Here is a 26,056-nt window from a genome sequence, read left to right as displayed (position 1 = left end):
ACCTGCACATCTATTGACAGTAAGTGGCAATTTATCATGGCCAATCCACCTAACACGCACATATTTGGACTGTGGGAAGAAACCGCAGCACCCGGAGGAAACCTATGCAGACACTGAGAGAACACACAAATTCCCCACAGGCACTCACCCATGGTCAGAATTGAATCCAGGTCCCTGGCGTTGAGGCAGCAGTGCTAACCACTGTGCCAACCTAAATGTTGTGGAAGAAGATACTTTGGCAAGAAATTAATAGCCGTTCAATTTTTCTATTTTAGTGAATGGGATATTGTACTCTGTAAGTACTGTGGCTCCAGCGGGACTCATCTGGCCTGTTCATTGTTGGAAAGCTACATGGAAGATTGGGAGTGCCCTGAGTGTAGAGATATTGTGTACAAATCAGGTAACTATTTTGGTAAATGTAGCATTCCTATTTTTAAATATTGATTTGAAAAGTAAAACAATATATATTAATGGCCAGGATTTTGCTCAAATTAGTTCTAGTTTCGTCCCTCATTATCAGTTGATTGCATCCTTTGCAACATTAAATGTAAGGATTAATGCTGAGTTGAAGTCCATGCACTTAAATTAGAACTCTTATTGAATGTTATCTCAATCCAATTTGGTTCTGTTCAGTAGAAAACCATCTTCCTCTAAAGAATTTTAATAGATTAAGAGTAACACATGCCTCAGAAACTATGTTGCATAACATTTGTAGCACAAACAGACCATTTGCCTTAATAGGTCTATGCTAGTGTTTTACGCTCCACAGAAGCCTCCTCCCACCTTACTTCATTTCACCCCATTGCAGTATACTTCTGTTCCTTTTTCCCTCATGTACTTGTCCAGCTTCATTTCAAATGCTTTCACGGTATTCTCCTAAACCACTCCTTGTGGTAGTGAATACCGCATTCCCATCACTGAGGAAAGATGTTACCCAAATTCCTTAGTCAACTTATGAGGGACTAACTTGGGTTTATTATCCCTAGCTTTGGACTTCCCTATCAGTGGAAAAACTGTTTGCTACCCATTATTTCTACCCTCTGCTCATTCTGCTGAGTGCACATTCTATGTAATGCTGTTAAGTACTTTCCTAAATGTGGAAATTAGACTAAGAGACTGAACATTTTACAGTTCCCATTTTGCGACCTTTTTGTTAAATAACAAATCTCGCCTTTGCATGCTGTTCCATTGTTAGTTGACCTAACAGCAGTCAGTGGAATTCCACCAATTTGTTTGAAGATTGTAGTACACACCAAATCTGGTGAATTTAATTTGTGAACTTTGCTTGTGGCCAACTCACATACTTGATATAGCTTCTTGGAGGCTAATGCAGTTCAAAGCAACTGGGCCATGATAGTCTGTTCAAGTGATGCACAAAGGAAATCTTGATTTGAGAATTCTGCCATTTGTTTCCAGGGGCTGGTTTAGCACAGTGGGCTTTAGCTGGCTTTTAATGCAAACCAAGGCAGGCCAGCAGCACGGTTCAATTCCTGTACCAGCCTCCCCGAACAGGTGCCGGAATGTGGTGACTCGGGGATTTTCACAGTAACTTCATTTGAAGCCTACTTGTGACAATAAGCGATTTTCATTCATTTCATTAATTCAATTTGTGGGGCTTTTTTTTATTATCTATTTTTCTGCAATGTCAAAATGTTGGTCACATTCTTGTATAATGAACTTGGTATATTTCTGATCATAGTAATTTTCAAAGAAACCACTGTTGCCAAATGATGTACTGACTGCTGGCCATCAAATATTCTGCTTTTTAAGTTAAATCAAACTGCATTCAAGGCAGTTACCAATAATAATTCAGACATGTGACCACATTATTACTTTAATATTCATTCTTGGGAGATGCGTGTCACTGGTAGAATTTATAGCCCATTCACAGGAAGTGGCGGGATACCTTGGACTTGTGAAATTCTTTATCGTGGTTCACACGACCGCCTAGCTATTAGTCCAATTCAGAGAGTAGTTTTTTAAAAAATAATTTGTATTCAAATTTTCACAAAATATCAACAAAAAAATACAGAAAGAAAAGAACCCCCCCCCATCATCAACACAAAAGCAAATATACACGCCCACTCAAGAAAAGCGAACAAACCCCCCCCGAGCACACACACCCCTCCCCCACCCCCCGGTTGCTGCTAACGCTCTGCCAGGAAGTCTAGGGACGATTGCCACCGCCTGAAGAACCCTTGCACCGATCCCCTGAAGGCAAATTTCACCCTCCGATTTAATAAACCCTGCCATATCGCTGATCCAGAATTCCACGCTTGGGGGCCTCGCATCCTTCCACTGAAGAAGAATCCTTCGCCGGGCTACCGGGGACGCAAAGGCCAGAATACCGGCCTCTTTCGCCTGCTGCACTCCCAGCTCCTCTGCCACCCCAAATATTGCGAGCACCCAGCCCGGCTTGACCCTGGAACCTACCATCCTTGACACCGTCCTCGCTACCCCCGTCCAAAAGTCCTCCAGCGCTGGGCACGCCCAGAACATCTGGGTGTGGTTTGCTGGGCTCCCTGAGCACCTAACACACCTGTCCTCGCACCCAAAGAACCGGCTTATCCTTGCCCCGGTCATGTGAGCCTTATGCAGCACCTTAAATTGTATGAGGCTGAGCCTCGCACAAGAGGAGGAAGAGTTCCCAGGGCATCCGCCCATGTCCCCTCGTCAATCTCCTCACGCAACTCTTCCTCCCACTTAACTTTTAGCTCCTCCACCGAGGCCTCCTCATCCTCCTGCATCACCTGATACGTTGCCGAGATCCTTCCCTCTGCAACCCACACCCCCGACAGCACCCTGTCCTGGACCCTGCGTGGCGGCAACAGTGGGAACTCCACCACCTGCCGCCGAACAAACGCCCTAACCTGCATATATCTGAAGGTGTTCCCCGGGGGGAGCCCGAACTTCTCCTCCAGCTCACCCAGGCTCGCGAACTTCCCGTCCACAAACATGTCCCCCATCCTTCTAATACCTGCCCTGTGCCAGCTCAGGAACCCTCCGTCAATCCTCCCCAGGACAAACCGGTGGTTCCCCCGTATCGAGGACCACACCGAGGCCCCCACCTCTCCCCTGTGAAGTCTCCATTGCCTCCAAATTTTGAGGGTAGCCGCCACCACCGGGCTCGTGGTGTACCTCGTTGGAGGAAGCGGCAGCGGTGCCGTCACCAGCACCTCCAGGCTCGTGCCCACACAGGACGCCATCTCCAGCCTCTTCCATACCACCCCCTCCCCCTCCATCATCCACTTACGCACCATCGCCACGTTGGCGGCCCAATAATACCCATAGAGGTTAGGCAGCGCAACCCCCCCCATATCCCTGCACTGCGCCAGGAACACCCTTCTCACCCTCGGGGTCTTCTGCGCCCACACAAACCCCATAATGCTCCTGTTAACCCGCCTGGAGAAGGCCTTGGGACCAGGATGGGGAGGCACTGGAACAGGAACAAAAATCTCGGGAGCACCGTCATTTTAACTGACTGCACCCTACCCGCCAGGGAGAGTGGCAGCACGTCCCACCTCTTAAACTCCTCCTCCATTTGCTCCACCAGTCTCGTGAAATTAAACTTATGCAGGGCCCCCCCAACTCCGAGCCACCTGGACCCCCAGGTACCTGAAACTCCTCTCCGCCCTTTTTAGTGGGAGCTCACCAATCCCCCTCTCCTGGCCCCCTGGGTGAACAACGGACAACTCGCTCTTCCCCATATTGAGCTTATACCCGGAGAAATCCCCAAACTCCCTGAGAATCCTCATCACCTCCAGCGTTCCCCCCACCGGGTCCGCCACATATAACAGCAAATCGTCCGCATCGAGCGACACCCGATGTTCCTCCCCACCCCGCACCAGCCCCCTCCAATTCCTCGACTCCCTCAATGCCATGGCCAGGGGCTCAATTGCCAGCGCAAAGAGCAGGGGGGACAGGGGACACCCCTGCCTCGTCCCCCGGTGTAACCGAAAATACTCTTGACCTCCTTCTGTTCGTGGCCACACTCGCCACCGGGGCCTCATACAGCAACTTTACCCACCTGACAAACCCCTCCCCAAACCCGAACCTTTTCAGCACCTCCCACAGGTACCCCCACTCTACCCTATCAAAGGCCTTCTCCGCATCCATCGCTGCCACTATCTCGCCTCCCCTTCCACCGCCGGCATCATTATAACATTCAAGAGCCTCCGTGCATTCGTGTTCAGCTGTCTCCCTTTCACGAACCCCGTCTGATCCTCGTGAATGACCTGCGGCACACAGTCTTCTATCCTCGTGGCGAAAATCTTCGCCAACAACTTTGCATCCACATTTAGGAGTGAGATCGGCCTGTATGACCCACATTGTAGGAGATCCTTGTCCCCGTTCAGGATCAGGGACATAAGTGCCCGAGCCATCATCGGGGGCAAAGCCCCTCCTTCCCTTGCCTCGTTAAAGGTCCTTACCAACAGAGGGCCCAGCAGGTCTGCATACTTCTTATATAATTCGACCGGGAACCCATCTGGCCCCGGTGCCTTCCCTGCCTGCATGCTTCCTATCCCTTTGACCAACTCCCCCAACCCAACCAGCCCCGTCACCTGCCCCTCCTCCACCCTCTGGAATCTCAACCGGTCCAGAAAGCGACCCATCCCTCCCTCCTCCAGTGGTGGCTCGGACTGTTACAGTTCCTCGTAGAAGTCCCTGAAGATCCCATTGACACCCACCCCACTTTGCACCATGCTCCCTCCTCCATCCTTAACTCCCCCGATCTCCCTAGCTGCCTCTTGCTTCCAAAGTTGGTGCGGCAGCATCCGGCTCGCCTTTTCTCCATATTCATATACCGCCCCCTGCTCCTTCCTCTTTTTTTTTTTTTAAATAATATTTTATTGAAAATTTTTGGTCAACCAACACAGTACATTGTGCATCCTTTACACAACATTGTAACAATACAGATAATAATGACCTTTTTTAAATTTAAACAAAAACAACAACAAATAAATAAATATTAAATAACAAAAAATAAAAACTAGCCCTAATTGGCAACTGCCTTGTCTCAGGCCACACCCCCCCCCCATCCCCCCCCATCCCTCCCCCCCCCCCCCCCCCCCCCCCCCCAAGTCCTGGGCCGCTGCTGCTGCCTTCTTTGTTCTCCCCTATCTATCTTTCCGCAAGATATTCGACGAACGGTTGCCACCGCCTAGTAAACCCTTGAGCCGACCCCCTTAGGACGGACTTAATCCGCTCTAACTTTATGAACCCCGCCATATCATTTATCCAGGTCTCCACCCCCGGGGGCTTGGCTTCTTTCCACATTAGCAATATTCTGCGCCGGGCTACTAGGGACGCAAAGGCCAAAACATCGGCCTCTTTCGCCTCCTGCACTCCCGGCTCTTGTGCAACCCCAAATATAGCCAACCCCCAGCTTGGTTCGACCCGGACTCCTACTACTTTCGAAAGCACCTTTGTCACCCCCATCCAAAACCCCTGTAGTGCCGGGCATGACCAAAACATATGGGTATGATTCGCTGGGCTTCTCGAGCACCTCGCACACCTATCCTCCACCCCAAAAAATTTACTGAGCCGTGTTCCAGTCATATGTGCCCTGTGTAATACCTTAAACTGAATCAGGCTTAGCCTGGCGCACGAGGACGACGAGTTTACCCTGTTTAGGGCATCTGCCCACATCCCCTCCTCAATCTCCTCCCCTAGCTCTTCTTCCCATTTCCCTTTTAGTTCGTCCATCATAGTCTCCCCTTCGTCTCTCATTTCCCTATATATATCCGACACCTTACCGTCCCCCACCCATTTCTTTGAGATGACTCTGTCCTGCACCTCTTGTGTCGGGAGCTGCGGGAATTCCCTCACCTGCTGCCTCGCAAAAGCCCTCAATTGCATGTACCTGAATGCATTCCCTTGGGGCAACCCATATTTCTCGGTCAGCGCTCCCAGACTCGCAAACTTCCCATCCACAAATAGATCTTTCAATTGCGTTATACCTGCTCTTTGCCACATTCCATATCCCCCATCCATTCCCCCCGGGGCAAACCTATGGTTGTTTCTTATCGGGGACCCCCCCAGTGCTCCGGTCTTTCCCCTATGTCGTCTCCACTGTCCCCAAATCTTCAGTGTAGCTACCACCACCGGACTCGTGGTATAGTTCCTTGGTGAGAACGGCAATGGGGCTGTCACCATAGCCTGCAGGCTGGTCCCCCTACAGGGCGCCCTCTCTAATCTCTTCCACGCCGCTCCTTCCTCCTCTCCCATCCACTTACTCACCATTGAAATATTAGCGGCCCAATAATACTCACTTAGGCTCGGTAGTGCCAGCCCCCCCCTATCCCTACTACGCTGTAAGAATCCCTTCCTCACTCTCGGAGTCTTCCCGGCCCAAACAAAACCCATGATACTCTTTTCTATCCTTTTGAAAAAAGCCTTCGTGATCACCACCGGGAGACACTGAAACACAAAGAGGAATCTCGGGAGGACCACCATCTTAACCGCCTGCACCCTCCCTGCCATTGACAATGCTACCATATCCCATCTCTTGAAATCTTCCTCCATCTGTTCCACCAACCGCGTCAAATTTAGCCTGTGCAATGTGCCCCAATTCTTAGCTATCTGGATCCCCAGGTAACGAAAGTCTCTTGTTACCTTCCTCAACGGTAGGTCTTTTATTTCTCTACTCTGCTCCCCTGGATGCACCACAAACAGCTCACTCTTTCCCATGTTCAATTTATACCCTGAAAAATCCCCAAACTCCCCAAGTATCCGCATTATTTCTGGCATCCCCTCCGCTGGATCCGCCACATATAGTAGCAGATCATCCGCATATAAAGATACCCGGTGTTCTTCTCCTCCCCTAAGTATTCCCCTCCATCCCTTGGAACCTCTCAGCGCTATCGCCAGGGGCTCAATCGCCAGTGCAAACAATAATGGGGACAGAGGACATCCCTGCCTTGTCCCTCTATGGAGCCGAAAATATGCCGATCCCCGTCCATTCGTGACCACACTCGCCACTGGGGCCCTATACAACAGCTGCACCCATCTAACATACCCCTCTCCGAACCCAAATCTCCTCAACACCTCCCACAGATAATCCCACTCCACTCTATCAAATGCTTTCTCGGCATCCATCGCCACTACTATCTCCGTTTCACCCTCTGGTGGGGCCATCATCATTACCCCTAACAACCTCCGTATGTTCGTGTTCAGCTGTCTCCCCTTCACAAACCCAGTTTGGTCCTCATGAACCACCCCCGGGACACATTCCTCTATTCTCATTGCCATTACCTTGGCCAAGACCTTGGCATCTACATTGAGGAGGGAGATTGGTCTGTAGGACCCGCATTGTAGCGGATCCTTTTCCTTCTTTAAAAGAAGCGATATCGTTGCTTCTGACATAGTCGGGGGCAGTTGTCCCCTTTCCTTTGCCTCGTTGAAGGTCCTCGTCAGTAGCGGGGCGAGCAAGTCCAAATATTTTCTGTAAAATTCAACTGGGAATCCGTCCGGTCCCGGGGCCTTTCCCGTCTGCATGTTCCTAATTCCTTTCACCACTTCTTCTACCGTGATCTGTGCTCCCAATCCCATCCTTTCCTGCTCTTCCACCTTGGGAATTTCCAGCCGATCCAAAAACTCCATCATTCTCTCCCTCCCATCCGGGGGTTGAGCTTCATACAATTTTTTATAAAATGTCTTAAACACTTCATTCACTCTCTCCGCTCCCCGCTCCGTCTCTCCATCTTCGTCTCTCACCCCCCCCTATTTCCCTCGCTGCTCCCCTTTTCCTCAATTGGTGTGCCAGCAATCTGCTCGCCTTCTCTCCATATTCATACTGTACACCCTGCGCCTTCCTCCATTGTGCCTCTGCAGTGCCTGTGGTCAGCAAGTCAAATTCCACATGCAGCCTTTGCCTTTCCCTATACAGTCCCTCCTCCGGTGCTTCCGCATACTGTCTGTCCACCCTCAAAAGTTCTTGCAACAACCGCTCCCGTTGCTTACTCTCCTGCTTCCCTTTATGTGTCCTTATTGATATCAGCTCCCCCCTAACCACCGCCTTCAATGCCTCCCAGACCACTCCCACCTGAACCTCCCCATTGTCATTGAGTTCCAAGTACTTTTCAATGCATCCCCTCACCCTTAAGCACACCCCCTCATCCGCCATTAGTCCCATATCCATTCTCCAGGGTGGACGCCCTCTTGTTTCCTCCCCTATCTCCAAGTCTACCCAGTGTGGGGCATGATCCGAAATGGCTATAGCCGTATATTCTGTTCCCCTCACCCTCGGGATCAATGCCCTACCCAACACAAAAAAGTCTATGCGTGAATAGACTTTATGGACATAGGAGAAAAACGAGAACTCCTTACTCCTAGGTCCACTGAATCTCCACGGGTCCACCCCTCCCATCTGCTCCATAAAATCCTTAAGCACCTTGGCTGCTGCCGGCCTCCTACCAGTCCTGTACTTCGACCTATCCAGCCTTGGTTCCAACACCGTGTTAAAGTCTCCCCCCATTATCAGCTTTCCGGTCTCTAGGTCTGGGATGCGTCCTAGCATTCGCCTCATAAAATTGGCATCGTCCCAATTCGGGGCATACACGTTTACCAACACCACCATCTCTCCCTGTAATTTGCCACTCACCATCACGTATCTGCCCCCGGTATCCGCCACTATAGTCTTTGCCTCGAACATTACCCGCTTCCCCACTAATATAGCCACCCCCCTGTTTTTCGCATCCAGCCCCGAATGGAACACCTGCCCTACCCATCCTTTGCGCAACCTAACCTGATCTATCAGTTTCAGGTGCGTTTCCTGTAACATGACCACATCTGCTTTAAGTTTCTTAAGGTGTGCGAGTACTCGTGCCCTCTTTATCGGCCCGTTAAGCCCCCTCACGTTCCACGTGATCAGCCGAGTTGGGGGGCTTCCCACCCCCCCCCCCTTGCCGGTTAGCCATCATCTTTTTCCAGCTTCTCGCCCAGTTCCCACGCGGCTGTATTTCTCCCAGACGGTGCCCCCCCGCCCATCCTTTCCCGCACCCACTCCCCCCTTTCCCCAGCAGCAGCAACCCAGTAATTCCCCCCTCCCCCCCCCCCCCCCCCCCCCGCTAGACCCCCCGCTAGCGTAATTACTCCCCCCATGTTGCTCCCAGAAGTCAGCAAACTCTGGCTGACCTCGGCTTCCCCCCGTGATCACGGCTCGCCCCATGCGGCGCCCCCTCCTTCCTGCTTCTCTATTCCCGCCATAATTATCATAGCGCGGGAACCAAGCCCGCGCCTCTCCCTCGGCCCCGCCTCCCATGGCCAACGCCCCATCTCCTCTCCCTCCCCACCTCCCACCATCACCACCTGTGGGAGAAAGAAAAGTTACCATACCGCAGGATTAATCATACAATCCCTCTTCGCCTCCCCCCCCCCCCCCCCCCACTCGTCCCACCACTTTGTCCAAACGTTCATTTTCGTAGTCCAATCATTCCAATTTTTCTTCTACAATAAAAGTCCACGCTTCATCCGCCGTCTCAAAGTAGTGGTGCCTCCCTTGATATGTGACCCACAGTCTTGCCGGTTGCAGCATTCCAAACTTTATCTTTTTTTTGTGAAGTACCGCTTTGGCCCGATTAAAGCTCGCCCTCCTTCTCGCCACCTCCGCACTCCAATCTTGATAGATGCGGATCACCGCGTTCTCCCATTTACTACACCCAGTTTTCTTCGCCCATCTAAGGACCATTTCTCTATCCTTAAAACGGAGAAATCTCACCACTATGGCTCTGGGAGCTTCTCCTGCTCTCGGTCCTCGCACCATAACTCGGTATGCTCCCTCCACCTCCAACGGACCCGTCGGGGCCTCCACTCCCATTAATGAGTGCAGCATCGTGCTCACATATGCCCCGACGTCCGCCCCCTCCACACCTTCAGGAAGGCCAAGAATCCTCAAGTTGTTCCTCCTTGCGTTATTTTCCAGTGCCTCCAACCTCTCCACAGATCGTTTCTGGTGTGCCTCCTGTATCTCCGACTTCACCACCAGGCCCTGTATGTCGTTTTCATTCTCTGCTGCTTTCGCCTTCACGACCCGAAGCTCCTGCTCCTGGGTCTTTTGTTCCTCTTTCAGCCCTTCAATCGCCTGTAATATCGGGGCCAACAACTCTTTCTTCATTTCCTTTTTTATCTCCTCCACGCAGCGTTTCAAAAACTCTTGTTGTTCAGGGCCCCATATGAAACTGCCACCTTCCGACGCCATCTTGGTTTCTGCTTGCCTTCCTTGCCGTTGTTCCAAAGGATCCGCTGCAATCCGGCCACTTTCCTCTCCTTTTTCCATCCGTGCCCAGGGGGAACACCCTTCTGGTTTACCGCACGGTGTTTTCAGCCGTTAAAATTGCCGTTGGGGCTCCTATCAAGAGCCCAAAAGTCCGTTTCACAGGGAGCTGCCGAAACGTGCGACTCAGCTGGTCATCGCCGCACCCGGAAGTCCGCCCCCTGCTCCTTCCTCGACTGCGCCTCCGCCTCCCTGGTGGTCAACAGATCGAATTCGGCCTGGAAGCTGCGCCACTCCCTAAGCAATCCATCCTCCGGGACCTCCGTGTACCTACTGTCCACCCTCACCATCTCCCCCACCAGCCTCTCCCTCTCTCTTCTCCCTCCTCTCCTTATGGGCCCTAATGGAGATCAGCTCTCCTCTGACCACCGCCTTCAGCGCCTCCCAAACCACCCCCACTTGGACCCCCCATTGTCATTAGCCTCCAGGTACCTCTCTGTGCACCCTCGGACCCGCCCGCTCACCACCTCGTCCACCAGCAACCCCACCTCTAAGCGCCACAGCGGGCGCTGGTCCCTCTCCTCCCCCAGCTCGAGGTCTACCCAATGCGGAGTGTGATCGGAAATGGCTATCGCCAAGTACTCCGTATCTTCCACTCTCGGAATCTGCGCCCTGCTCATGACAAAAAAGTCAATCCGGGAATAGGCCTTGTGGACATGGGAGAAGAATGAGAATTCACTGGCACCTGGCCTTGCAAACCTCTATGGGTCCACCCGTCCCATCTGGTCCATGAACCCCCTCAGCACCTTGGCCGCCGCCGGCCTCCTACCCATCCGAGACCTGGAGCGATCTAGTGCCGGGTCCAGCACTGTATTGAAATCCCCCCCCCCCACCCATTATCAGGCCCCCTGTCTCCAGATCAGGAATCCGGCCCAACATACACCGCATGAAGCCCGCATCGTCCCAATTTGGGGCGTATACATTGACCAACACCGCCTGCACCCCTGCAGCTTGCCACTCACCATCACATACCTACCGCCATTGTCTGCCGCGATGCTCGACGCCTCGAATTACACTCTCTTCCCCACCAAGATCGCCACCTTCCCTGATCCGCCACCCTCCGGTGCGTCACCTGAAGCATGGCCACATCTGCCTTCAGCCCCTTCAGGTGCGCGAACACCCGGGCCCGTTTGACCGGCCTGTTTAGTCCCCTTACGTTCCAGGTTATCAGCCGGACCAGGGGGCTACCCGCCCCCCTCCCCCGCTGACTAGCCATATCCCCTCCTAGGCCAGCCATGTGCTCGCGCCCCCCGCACGGCCCATTCCCCACAATGGCAGACCCCCGCCCCGACCTCCTCCTACTGACTCCAGCTCCCCATTGGCCATTCCAGCAGCAACCCGGTTCTCTCTCCTCTTCCCCCCCCCCCCCCCCCCAACCAAAGCTAGGTTCCCCCCTAGCTGCATTTCTCCCCCCATTGCACTCCTCTCCTGTAAGTCAGCCGACTCCTGCTGACCCCAGCCACTCGTTCGCCCGGCCCTGCCTCCTCTGGTGCAGTTCCCTTTTCAGGCCCGGTCCCCTTGCCCCCATCCCCCCCTGCCGGCCATCAACCCCCCAAGCCGTTTACCTGCCCCCCTCCATGAGCCCACCCGGCAGTCCCAACTGAAACAGTGCCCAACCAACCCGAAAAACAAAGAACCAACCATGAACAAAGAACCCCCCCCTCAAAATACAACACAACAATCCCCAACCATCCCTTCACCGCGGCCCCCCGCCCCTGACCCTCAGTCCGAGTCCAATTTTTCGGACTGGAGAAAGACCCACGCCTCTTCCGGGGACTCAAAATAATGATGTCGGTCCTTATAGGTGACCCACAGACGCGCAGGCTGCAGCATGCTGAACTTCACCCCCCTCCTGTGCAGCACCCCCTTCGCCCGATTGTACCCGGCCACCTCCGTGCTCCAATCTTTGTAGATCCGGACCTCCACGTTCTCCCACCTGCTGCTCCGCTCCTTCTTGTCCCACCTTAGCACGCACTCCCAATCAGCAAACCGGTGGAACCGCACCAGCACCGCCCGCGGCGGCTCGTTAGGCTTGGGCCTACTCACCAGCACTCGGTGGGCCCCTGGAAGGATCGCGCTCCCATCAGCGAATTCAGCATGGTGACCACGTAGGCCCCCATGTCCAACCCCTCCAATCCCTCCGGGAGGCCCAGGATCCGCCGAAACTTCCGCCTCTCAACTTCTCCATCTCCTCTAACCCCTCCTGCCATTTTTTATGGAGCGCCTCGTGCGCCTCCACCTTCACCACTAGGCCTAGCATCTCATCTTCGTTCTCCGAGACCTTTTGCCGGACCTCCCGGATCGCCGCCCCTTGGGCCGTCTGGGTCTCCAGCAGCTTATCGATTGACGCCTTCATCGGCTCCAGCAAATCAGCTTTCAGCTCCCATAAGCAGCGCTGAAGAAACTCCTGCTGCTCCTGCGCCCACTGCATCCACGCTGCCTGGTCTCTACCCGCCGCCATCTTGGTCTTCCTCCCTCGCACCTTCTTTTGCTTCACTACCACTTTTTTGATCACCCCACTCCTGGTCCAAGCCGTACACTATTGGGGGAATGTTGCTATCTCCTTCCCACGCCCTGAAACGTCGAGCAAGTGCCGTTACGGGCTCTAAAAAGAGCCCAAAAGACCATTTCTAGCGGGAGCTGCAGAACGTGCGACTTAGCTCTGCATAGCCGCAACCGGAAGCCAATTCAGAGAGTAGTTAACAGTCTGCTACATTGGTGTGGGACATAAACCAAACTCAGCAAAGATGATAGGGTTCCTTCCCTAAAGAAAATTATTGAACCATAGAATCCCTACAGTGCAGAAAGAGGCTATTCAGCCCATAGAGTCTACACCGACCCTTCAAAGAGTACTCTACCCAGGTCCACTCCCCCACCACCCCATCCTATCCTCATAACCTAACCTGCACATCCCTGGACACTAGGGGGAAAATTTAGCATGGCCTGCAATCCAGCTAACCACATCTTTGGACTGTGGGAGGAAACCCATACAGACACAAGGAGACTGTGCAAACTCCACACAGATAGTCACCCAAGGCCGGAATCAAACCTGGGTCTCTGCTGCTGAGGCAGCAGTACTTGCCACCCATTTGAGGTTACACCAATCTGACTACTTCATTGGCACTTTTTACAGATACCATCTTTTTAGTTCCAAATTGTTAAAATCTCAGTTTAAAATCTTAAACTGCTATGACAACAAGACTCACTCACTGGATTATTGTCCAAACCTTATTTGATTGTTAGTTAAGTAACATAACCACTACATTACAACACTCCCATCCCCAACTGTGATTGCAGTCACATTGTAACTGTTCAGTCAATTTCTACCTTGTAGATAGCCTCCAAATGCCAAAATTGTGTTGGCACTGGCATGATAGCGAATAGTTCGTTAGTTTGCTGTCATAGAACGATACAGCGCAGTACAGGCCCTTCGGCCCACGATGTTGCACCGACATGGGAAGTCAAAAAACAAAAGCCCTCTAACCTACACTATGCCATTATCATCCATATGCTTATCCAATAAACTTTTAAATGCCCTCAATGTTGGCGAGTTCACTACTATTGCAGGTAGGGCATTCCACGGCCTCACCACCCTTTGCGTAAAGAACCTACCTCTGACCTCTGTCCTATATCTATTACCCCTCAGTTTAAGGCTATGTCCCCTCGTGCTAGCCATTTCCATCCGCGGGAGAAGGCTCTCACTGTCCACCCTATTTAACCCTCTGATCATTTTGTATGCCTCTATTAAGTCTCCTCTTAACCTTCTTCTCTCGAACGTAAACAACCTCGAGTCCATCAGCCTTTCCTCATAAGATTTTCCCTCCATACCAGGCAACATCCTGGTAAATCTCCTCTGCACCCGTTCCAAAGCTTCCATCATAACATGGAAACACTATTTAACCCTCATATTTTGATTGTTTATTCTATGCATAACATTTTGATATTCAGCATCATTAAAATATAACCACATCAACCTCATTATTGTGGTTACTACTTTTTATCATTTGTAATAAATTTGAAAGTGTTTGCTTTTTATAGATACAATTGTTTTTATTTGCTGTCATGTAGTGAGTGATTAATTATGATCCAGGACAATAATTAGAGCACTGTTTACATGTATATATGTTGCTTTACATGTATCTATGTTTGTTTACATGTGTATATGTTTACATGTACATATGTACTGATATATATTTACATCACAATGGTTTGTAACTTGGAGAGAAACTTCAGTGATGTTTTCATGACAAGCCTTCACATTGCTCTCCTTGTTTTTCTGGTGAGTAGAGGTCATAGGATGAGTAGGTACTATTGAAATAAGCTTTAAATTGTTGCATCCAATAGACAATACGCGCTTCAGCTACAGTACATCTTTTGGAAGGAGTACAATTTCTGCCGTGTTGCTCTTTTTAGGCACAATTCCTTGAAATCGGCATAAATCACATACAAAATTGCAGAAGTTTAAGTGGGAATTACATTCAATGTAGCTAGCTTTCATGCTCATTTCAAAATACATTGCACCAGAAGCTCTCAAAACCTTTAATCACCATTGTGAATTTATGCTAATTGAACTCATTTGTAGGCCTTCAAGGAGACACTTAAAATCGTTTTGGGTGCTAAAACATTAATAGGCATATTTTAAAAGCTTCTGCATGTAATATTTTGATTAAAACTACTGTACCCCTACATAATAGTGAGTGATTCTGTATATTTTTAAAAAATCAATTTGAGCAATTTAAAATTGAGGTAGTCAGCAAGTGGATTGACACTTTTAAAAATGCTTATTTTTTTATGATGTCTATTTTTAGCTGTACTTGTTAAACTACAATATATATTGTGTTTATATAATGTTTATTTCTTTAAAAATAACAATATTATTCTGAGATGGTGCCTAATTGTGGCGGTTCGTGGTTGGGTTTATGTTCAGCAACATGAAAATGAATTTGATAGGAAACTTGAAAATAGAAGTGTGACTACAACGGCCATCACGCCCAACGTTTAACCCTTGAGTCAAGTAAAAAGGAACATGTTCAAGTAGATTGCTTTTTTTCTTGGATGGTACTGAGATTCTGGAGTGGTGTTGCAGCTGCCTCCTTCCAGATAAATACGCTGGAATTTAACATTGTTCTGGCTGCATACATTTTGAATGCACTCCACAGAAAATATTAATATGCAAATGAGAGTAGAGAATGTTAATTTGAAGCACTGATGACTCACAGTTCCAAAGCACAAGCAAGAATATTTTTGTGGTCAAGGCATTCAAAATGGATGAAGACCTGGAGCCCTGGAATGTAAAGCAATGAATGGCAGGCAGGTAAAGGTTATGTGCAAAAGTAAAACTGAGGAAATGTGATCCTACATAAAAGCGTGAAATAGAAGAGACAATTGCGAGCATAGTGAAAAGAAAATCAAATGAAAATGCTGAGATTGTGACTATTCCGTTATTAATGTCATGTTCTTTCAAATTAGCCAGACTTCACTTTATAAGATTGTTTTCCATTTTTTCCACAGAAAAGTTAAGAAAAAGAAGGCTTGAAGAAGATATAAAATCACCAAAAAGGAAATTTTCAGATAATCAGGAGTTGCTGCATTCTCCTTCTAAATGCCCTAGGTTATCAAGTGAAACTCGGAAAGAATGCAGAAAGTGGTTAGTGTGAAGTTGGACTCCACCTCTAGTCCCAATTATAGACTACTCTAGATCAGGAGCACTCTCTCAACATTCAAACGGTTGAATTCAAGGTAGCAGCTTCACACTGGGGACGGGGATGGGGAGGATGGGAAGGGAGTGGTGCGAAAGGGGAGGGGTTCGACGTGGGGCAGATGGGGAATGTGGGGTGGACGGGCAGATGGGAAGGGGGAGGTGAGGGGAGTTCGGATTAGAGGGAAAGGGATTTTGGAAGGGGAGCGGAGAAGGTGGGATCAGAACGAAGGGGAGAGGGGTTCATGGGTTTGCGGGGTGTCTCGTAGGCTAGGTCTGGATGTTTAAATGGTTACTATGGAGTTAGAAGTGATTTTTTTTTTCCTTCTAACTCTTTTTAAGAGTAACTATCAGGGTAAAATTGGCAGAACCATCCAAAGTTAGTGATTTAAATCGCTTGTGTTGGATGGTTCCCAGCTCAGTGCAATTGTCCAGAAGAAGTTGACATTTATGTGGGAACTTCCAAGAAGGAATCCCCAGTGTGATCATTGGGGTACCCTCTAAATGTGACGTTGGGACTGAGTAAGTTATGGACTATTGTCTTAGTTCTAATATAAAATCCAATATAACTTTAAAAATGCAAAGCCGCAGCCAATATTAATATAAGAATACCCATCAATATTCACTTAAATCCCGAGTGAATCAGATTTTGGGGCAGTTGGACAGAAAAGCTGTCTGCTTTGTGATATCCAACTCCTCGACAATTGGGGAAATATTGAAGGAGTTCTCCCAGGTCTCCCTTCTACAATGTCTCTTGTGTTCTGAGAGGAAACTGGAACAGCTCTATCTCTTAAATCAGAATACATAGTTCTTTAGCAGCAATGGATGTTACCTCTTTGATTAACTCTTCCCCTTCGATATGTCCTTATTTATTTATCTATTATTTATTTGTTAAAATAGTTTTATTATTCACAATATGAGCCACTACATGCCCACCATATTCTAAAATATGCCCTTCTATCGTTCCTGTTTACTTCCAGTTGGTTTTATTTCTGTTGAAGTGATTTTAAACTTTTCTAGAAGAATAGTTTTTTAAACTTGTTTCTCTAATTTGTTGAGGTAGGATTTAAGAACGATTACAGAATAAATAAGGTGAAACAATAGCATCATAAAGATTTAAGTTCCTTATGACAGTGGCTTTAAAGCTTTTTCTTATATTTGCTTAGTGTGAAGAGAACTTGAAAGGCCCTGGTGCTATTTCATGCTTGGTACAGATGAGATTTGTTTAACACCTGTTGAAACCAAAGCTGTCAGCAAGTATTGCCTACTTTTAAGTTTAAGGATTCTGGGTAAAAATTGCGATATTTTGTCCATTTCTCAATTCTAAGATATAATATCCTACATACATATGAATTCTCCCTCTTTATTTATAAATATCCTTCACAAGTATTGCAAAACTGTATTCATGGGGATGTTTTAGAATGTTGAGACAATAATTAGTACTATGATGGGTTATAAAAACGATCTATTTAGACAGACTGTTTTCTAATTTGTAAAATCTGAAACTCAAATGTGTTTGACCACTTCCATTTATCCGTCACGATCAGCATTCCCTGCCCTTCTAACCCAATTTACTTGCCTCTGTCGATGGTCGGGTTCCAATTCCGTGGTTCATGACTACATTTTGGGGTGCCTTTCAAGCAGGAGGGCTGGTTCAGGTTGTGAGCCCACACCCTGCACTTCTGCCCTGGCCAACTCCATTGTGGAGATGGACATGTCCTTGTCATTTGCAATTTTCATGGATCGGGCCAGCTTTTCATAGAGTTGTGGTTCACAACACCTCGGATGTCTGCATGAGGGAACCTCGGGAAGATAAGTTCAAAAGATACTCCTTATGCCTCTAACGAGTCTGTTGTGTGGCACTGTATCAACTGCCATTGAAAGTCCACAAACACATCAACAGCATTACCTTCATCAAACCTTTCTGTTAGGGCGGCATGGTGGTGCTGTGGTTAGCACTGCTGCCTCACACCGCTGCGCACCAGGGTTCGATCCCGGCCCCGGGTCACTATCCTTGTGGAGTTTGCACATTCTCCCTGTGTCTGCGTGGGTCTCACCCCCATAACCTAAAGATGTGCAGGCTAGGTGGATTGGCCACGCTGAATTGCCCCTTAATTGGGGGGGAACAAAAGAATTGGGTACTCAAAATTTTAAGAAACACATAAATAGAATCAACACTTTCTGTTACCTCTTCTAAAAACAGCAGTAAGTTAGTTAAATAAGATTTTCCCTTTAGAAATCCATACGAGTTCTTTTTAATGAACCCACATTTTCCATGTGACTACTAATTATATCCCGAATAATTATTTTGAGACACTTGACCACCACTGATGTTAAACTGACTGGCCTGTAATTGCTGGGCCTATCCTTTACAACCTTTTTTAAACATTTGTCATTCTCCAGTTGTCCGGCACCGCCCGAGTCTAGAGAAGACTGGAAGCTTATGACTAGCACTCCTGCAATTTTCATACTCACTTGTTTCAATATCCTTAGATGCATCTCATGCACTTCCACCCTCAACACCTTCCCTTCTGATCGCAGATATTTCCTGACCATTCCCAACTGTTACTTCCCTTCCTTGACTATTTGATTCCCTTTATCCTTCCCACCTTCTACCCTTTTCAGGTTTACCAGACAATCTAGGGATGGCGGGACTGTCATATGACGAGAGGGTTGGGATTGTTCTCGCTGGGGTTCAGAAGAATGTGGGGGATCTCATGGAGACTTACAAAATTCTAACAGGACTAGACGGGGTAGATGTAGGGAAGATGTTACCAATGATGGGTGTGTCCAGAACCAGGGGTCACAGCCTGAGGATTCAGGGTAAACCATTTCGGACAGATATAAGGAGACATTTCTTCACACAAAGAGTGGAGATCCTGTGGAATTCATTGCCACAGGAAGTAGTCGATGCTAAAGCTTTGAATATATTCAAGAGGCGGCTAGATATAGCACTTAGGGAGAAGGGAATCAAAGGCTATGGGGAGAAAGCAGGATTAGACTTATTGAGTTGGATGATCAGCCATGATCGCGATGAATGGCGGAGCAGGCTCGAAGGGCCAAAAGACCTCCTCCTGCCCCTATCTTCTATGTATGTATATGCGTGGCTCCCAGTGCCTTGTCAACTTTACCCACCGTCTATTAAACTCTTGCTTATCAATTTTGAACCTTTCCAAGGCCTCATTTATTTCCATGGCTTGAATAACACCTACCTCCTTGGTAAAGACGGATGAAAAGTACTCACGTTTATCCTTTAGATAGTTCAAGTCCTCAGTCAAATGTTCTACTTTCCATAATTGATTTTCAGTTGTTCTCACCAACTCTCTTTTTTTTCATTCACAAACTCATCTTTCATATGTGAAAATTGATTTTCTGTTTCATTTAGATGCTGCCTTCAACTGTTTGCTATCTGCAATAAGTGTTTCATTTCTGTTCACAGTAGTTGTCAAAAGTTTGTTAAGATCAACATGATCAACTGCCTGTTGCAATACGGTTGTCATCTCATTACTGTCTCCACAATCCTAGTCATTATCCAGAATGAAATCTATCCCTCCAATAATTAATTTAGAAATAATTCCCACAGTAACAATCCCATTTATAAAATTACTTCTTGAATTAATTCTAAGTTCACACAAGAAATAGGTTAGTTCCTTCTATTCATATCCCTTATTAATATTTTTTCCTTGGTAAAATCTATCCGGAACACGCATTGTATCATCAGCCGCCATCAGTGATTGATCTGTTCCGGTATCTCTCAATTTTAATTTGTTCGACGAATAAGAGAATACTTTGAAACAAAGCAATCAGAACCTCCAAAGGCCTGACTTCCTTCACCAGTACTCAAATAATTCTCTGAACTATCTTGAGATCTATCCCTCTTTCTCACAGATTCTGAGGGAGCACATTTCGCCTGTATCACTGCTACAGTTTTATAGCCATTTCCTTTCCTTGCGCTATCTTTCCTACTACTGCAACCTTTTAGTTTCCAATAACCTGCCCACATATGTCCCACGTTATTACAATAGGAAACAATTCGGTCTCCGAATGTCACTTTCACCCTCAGCACCTTCCCTTCTGATCGCAAATATTTCCTGACAATTCCCATCACTTCCTTGACTACTTGATTTCCTTTATCCTTCCCACCTTATATCCTTTTCAGGTTTAAAAAGATGACGGAAAAAAAGTTCATAATCGGCTAGCTCTGCTGTCTGTTTTGCTGTTTAAACTTTTTCTTCCTCATCATGAGTTCTAATAACCAAAGGAAGTGAATCTTTAAATTCTTCTGAAATAATTACCTGTGGGATTTTTATGTTCCCTCTACCCTTCAATGCCTGTACTCAACAGTCAAAATAATTTTCCTTACCCTCGCTAATTCAGTATAGGTTTGGCCAGGCTGTTTCAGGCATTTTGACATTTCTGCCATTATGCCTCAAGAACTAATTCATATGCACTAAGGATAGCTTTCTTTACTGCATCATAATCTACAGATACCTCTTCCGACTAAGACACATTCACCTAACTCGCTCTACCTGTCAGTCTGCTTTGTAAATGTAATGTCCAAATTTATTTTGGCCATATTATCTGATTAGCTACCTTTTCAAAAGAATTAGAAAATTGCTTCCACCTCCTTTTCTTCAAACTTTGGAAGAACTCAAAAGTAAAGTCGTTTAAGGTGAAATTCTCGTTCTGCCGTTTCGATTTCCAAGTCTAGTTTTCTCATTTCACTTTCCTTTTGAAAAGCTCTGCGCTGGATTCTCCATTCTGGAGATTAAGTCCCCACGCCAGTGTGAAAACGGGCACCGATTCCATGTTCGGGAGGACGGGGGGTGGGGGGGAGGGGTGCTAGCAGCCAGGTAGCGTAGAGCACCCGGCTCTAGCTGCCGATACGGCCTGGAGAATTGCCGGGTCCGTGGCCGCGTAAGGGCACGGCGACAGCCTGCAGCGGGCGCACCGTGCTTCATGGCGGATGCCGCTCGCGGACCCGGCCTGCAAAAATAGTGCCCCCTTTCGACTGGCTCGCAAGCCCCGGACCGCCCCACCACAGTGTCCCCAGCCCCGAATATGCGTCTCTTCCCCCCCCTTCCCCCCCCCCCCCCCCCCCCCCCCCCCCGGCTCGCAGAACGACCCTCCCCCGACTGTGGCGGCGCTGGACTGAGTCTGCAGCCGCCACACTGAGTTCCCAACGGGTGAGACCACACGCGACCCACTCCGTCGGGAACTCGGCCAGTCGGGGACGGAGCATCGCGGGGCAGGCCTCAGCCAACGTAAGGAGGGCGTGGATAAGGCTCGCGGCATACTCGCCGAGTATGCCACGTTTCAGGTGGCGGAGTATCACAAAACGGCGCCGCTCCTGATTCCGGCGTCATCAGGAATTCACCGCCCCGCCGTCGAACACGATTTCAGAGTCGGAGATCGGAAAATCCAGCCCCCTATCTTTCCCTTTTTTCATGTGTATTTCAGGTTTCTTAATTTCTATTCTAATTGAATTTTCGCCAACTCAATTTCTGCCTCACTACTTGGAAAACTTGAGACAATCATTCAAATGCTTTGCTGCACTATCACTAATCACAGTTTTGCTAATCCCTGTAGGTAATCTCAACTCCAGTTTATCTGCCAATTCATTTAATTGGCTCTTGGTTACGTTCTGTAAACCAGTCAAAGTTACATCTTTAAGAAAATCTTAGCAATTTTCAACTTCACTTTGGATTCTAACCCGTACAAAATGAATATTCCTCATAGAAGCTCCAATTACTATGTCCAGTACCTCCACTTACTAATTTACTCATTTCCAATACCTCCACTTACTCATTTCTTAAGGTTCACAGGTCCCACCTTTTAGAAAGAAATCCCAAATCAAGTTTTACTATTTAGCATCCAGTAACCTACTACCCACATTTAAAAGTATCTCAACAAATTACTAATTAGAATCCAATAATTCTTTCTCCATGTTTTGAAATCCAGCACGAACCCCCACTTGTGTTGTGATCCCAATTGATGTTACTACTATACGGGAAGATCGAGAATAGAATCCTGGCTTAAAAGACCGTAACTTTTACTTTTTTTTAAAGAAAACATGGAAGAACAAAGTCTAGGGCTACCAATTAGCTTCAATAACAAAAAAATTATAACATAATCTTTATTAGTGTCACAGTAACACTGCAGTGATGTTACTGTGAAAATCCCCTAGTCGCCACATTATGGCGCCTGTTCGGGTATACTGAGGGAGAATTCAGAATATCCAATTCACCTAACAAGCACATCTTTCGTTACTTGTGGGAGGAAACCGAAGCACCCGGAGGAAACCCATGCAGGCATTGGGATAACGTGCAGATTCCACATAGAAAGTAACCCAAGCTGGGAATCTAATCCAAGCCCCTGGCAACAGTGCTAACCACTCTGTTACCGTGCCGCCAATAGGAACAGTTTGAGTATAAAACAATGCTCCTTCACAAATTTTCAGATTTTAAGGATGACGCAAGTTACATTGAAACATCTAGCTTATGCTACAATGTTCTTGAAAACACACAGTTCCTTTCAACCAACAGTCTAACTGTGGTCAAATGCACTGCACTTTGAAATGATATGACTGGCACCACCCAAGTAAACTTCTGTGGATTTCCGCTCAAATCCAGGGACAGCATGGTGACGTTGAGGATCCGGGTTCGATCCCGGCCCTGAGTCACTGTTCGTGTGGAGTTTGCACCTTGTCCCCGTGCCTGTGTGGGTCTCACCCCACAACCCAAAGATGTGCAGGGTATGTAGATTGGCCATGCTAAATTGCCCCTTAATTGGAAAAAAAAGAATTGGGTACTCTAAATTAATATTTTAAAAAATTCTGCTCCAATCCCTCCAAATCAAAAAACTCCACTCTCAAAAAAGCATGCTTTAAAATCTTCTTTCAAGCAATGCTTTCCCTCAGCTGTTTTCATTGAGGATCCACCGCCAGGTTTTCCAACCTTCCTTTCAATATTCCTTTGTCTTGAATGCTTGAAAGCTATTATGCAAACTCTGAGATCCACCTACTAATTGCTTCACAATTGTTTCAGCAGTCACTTCACAGGCTGTAGAAAAACATCTCACAACTTAGAATCACTTCAGATATCTTTGAATTCTGCCTGTGACTTCAATGAAATTAGCCTTTTCCAGTTTCTTCTGTTACTTTAACTCCAGGCTTACTGGAAACTTCTAGTTTTCTTAACTAGCTGTTCTTTAGATTTCTGGCGCTTGATTCCTTCTTGTCCCTACTCCACTGTATGACTTTTTATCTAGCCAAGTTGAGAGAGATGTTCCCTTCTCCTCGGGCTTCCAGTTAAAGCTCAATTCAAAAAAAGTATTTTTCCTGGCTGCTAAGTAATAGCTCATTCTTTTTCCAATGTCTTATTTACTTCACACATCGTAAAGTCTCTCAAAACAATGCAACCGCAGTTTAAAATGAAACCAAAAATCCCCATATGTGCAAACACCTTTGTTCAACATGAATTACACAGAAACATTAAATTAGCTCATCTATACCTTATTTCTATTATCCGATAATACAGGCATCACTTAAAACTACCTCTGCTTCTTGATGCTCTCATTATCTGAAACCTTATGAAACAATGATCACTGTCTCTTAAACGTTCCCCACACTGACAGTTAATCTATTTGTGTTGCACTTATTATGGACCATGGTTTAGAGAACACCAAAGTATATTATGGAGTTCACCTGACCCACAACTTTTAATAGATTTTGGTTATGGGGAGCACAAGGGCCCACTTTACAGGTGTGATGCAACAGAGAACTAAAAGCATTTTTAAACAAAAACAATATTTATTCTATGAATCCAGTTAACGTTTTATAAACACACAGTAAACATCTTATCAACTATCAACCCTGATTACCCCCCCAAAAGATATAGTACTCTGTAGATAACACGTAATAACTTTCCTAACAACATCCATAAGTCAAAAACCACTTTTTAACAAAGACAAGGGCCGGGATTCTCCAATCCCGCGGCCTAGTTCCGATGCCAGTGTGAAAAGCGGCGCCAACCACTCCAGCGTCAACAGTCCTCAATAATGAGGAATGCTCCACTTCCTCGGGGGCAAGGTCGGCACCAGAGTGGCCCCCACAGCTCCAGCTGATGCGGAACGGCCGGCGTGATTCCGCGCATGTGCATGGGTTCTCGACTCCGCACTGGCTTCCGGGCAATATGGCGGAGCCCTACAGGGGCCCGACACGGAGGAACATGGGCCCCCACGGAACCAGCCTGCCCGCCGATCGGTAGGCCCCGATCGCGGGCCAGGCCACTGTGGAGGCCCCCCCCACCCGTGGCTGGATCCCCCTGCCCCTCTCCAGGACGGCCCCTGCATACACACCTTCCAGGTCCCGCCATGTGGGAGCTGAGTAACCCACCCCAGCGGGAATTGGCCAAACTCAGCGGCCACTCGGCCCGTCGGGGCCCGGAGAATCGTCAGGGGGGGCCACTTTCAACAGCCCCCGACTGGCATGGCGCCAATCCTGCGGGCGCCCGAGAATCTGGGCTGGAGAATTGGTAAGCCGGCAGCGGGGCGCGATTCTCGCGTCCCCCCAGGAATTCTCCGAACCGGCAGGGGGTCGGAGAATCCCGGCCCATGGGTTTGCATTCCTTGCAGAAACTGGTATTACTTTGAAATCATCAAGTGATCTGGAGACATTCTTTCGATTGAAGAGAGAGAGATCAATACACACATCTGCTTGGTTTGAATGCAGCACTCCAACTGAAAGCGAAACTAAGACACACTGCAGCTCCCAGCTCAAAACGTAAGTAAAAAGCAGAGCAGAGCCCAGCTCCACCCACACAATGACATCACTGCAGCCATGTGATAAAGCACACTTTTCTTAAAGGGACATTCACATGACATACTCGACACATGCTGGTGCAGAAAACTTTCCTAAATAAAATCTAGAAACCTTTGCCCTCTCCGCCCTTTACAATGCAACTGTTCCAGTGTACCATTAGGTAATTAAAGTCACCCATTATAACTACACTATTATGCTTGCATCTCTCTAATTCCCTGCAGATTTGTTCTTCCACATCTTTCTCACTAGTTGGACGCCTATAGATTATGTCGAGCAATGTAATTGCACTCTTTTCATTACTTAGCTCAACCCAAATTGATTATGTTCTTGACTTTCTGGGACATCCTCTTTCTCCAGCAATAAAATGTTGTCCTTAACTAATACCACACACCTTCACCTTTCATTCCTTTAATATGTTTTCTGAGCATCTTGTACCCAGGAATATTTAGCACCCAAGTCTGACCTTCCTTCCTTGAAGCCACTGTTATCGCCACCTTAAGTTCCTTCCTACTTGCTTTATGTCCTTCAAGGGCTTCATCTGTCCTAAGCCTTGTAGACCTTATGAATGCTTCCTTTTTCTTTTTGACAATATTCATAATATCCCTCGTTATCCAGGGTTCCCTATACTTGTCACCCCTATCTTTCATCCTCACAGGTACATGCCGGTCCTGAATTCTAATCAACTGACATTTGAAAGCCTCCCACATGTTGATTTTCCCTCAAACAGCCTCGCCCAGTCAACACTCTCCAGATCCTGCCTAATGCTGTTGTAATTAGCCTTCCCCCAGTCTAGCACCTTCTTTTCATAAGCAACTTAAAACTTACAGAATTATGATCACTGTTCCCGAAATGATCTCCTACTGAATCTTCGATCACCTGGCCGGGCTCATTCCAACACCAAGTCTAGTTTGGCCTCTTCCCAAATTGGGCTATTTACATATTGTTTCAAGAAACGCTCCTGGACGTTCCTTACAAATTCTGCTCCATCCATGCCTCTAGCAGTAAGTGTGTCTCAGTCAATATAGGGAAAGTTAAAATCACCCACCACAAAAACCCTATTGTTTATGCACCTTCCCAAGATCTGTCTGCATATCTGCTCCTCATCTCCCACTAGCTGTTAGGAGGTCTGTAGTAAACCCCCAACATTGTGACAGCACCCTTCCTATTCCTGAGCTCTACCCAGATTGCCTCACTCCCTGAACCTTCCAAGGTGTCCTCCCTCAGCACAGCTGTGATATTCTCCATAACCAATAATGCAGCTCCC

General features: G+C 47.7%; 1 protein-coding gene across 2 annotated transcripts in view; it reads left to right on the top strand.

The window, feature by feature from the left end:
- LOC140399001 (G2/M phase-specific E3 ubiquitin-protein ligase-like) overlaps positions 1 to 26,056 on the top strand; it is a 486,739-nt gene that overhangs the window by 278,832 nt on the left and 181,851 nt on the right. For both annotated transcript variants that reach the window (XM_072488055.1, XM_072488045.1), the window contains 2 exons: positions 276 to 400; positions 15,785 to 15,920. In XM_072488055.1, coding sequence (XP_072344156.1) covers positions 276 to 400; positions 15,785 to 15,920 — 261 coding nt within the window. The remainder of the gene's footprint in view (positions 1 to 275; positions 401 to 15,784; positions 15,921 to 26,056) is intronic.

Source organism: Scyliorhinus torazame, chromosome 2, assembly GCF_047496885.1.
Source record: "Scyliorhinus torazame isolate Kashiwa2021f chromosome 2, sScyTor2.1, whole genome shotgun sequence".
NCBI classification, from domain to species: domain Eukaryota; kingdom Metazoa; phylum Chordata; class Chondrichthyes; order Carcharhiniformes; family Scyliorhinidae; genus Scyliorhinus; species Scyliorhinus torazame.
Note: the sequence above shows the minus strand (reverse complement) of the source record. Positions and strands in the feature narration are given on the sequence as shown.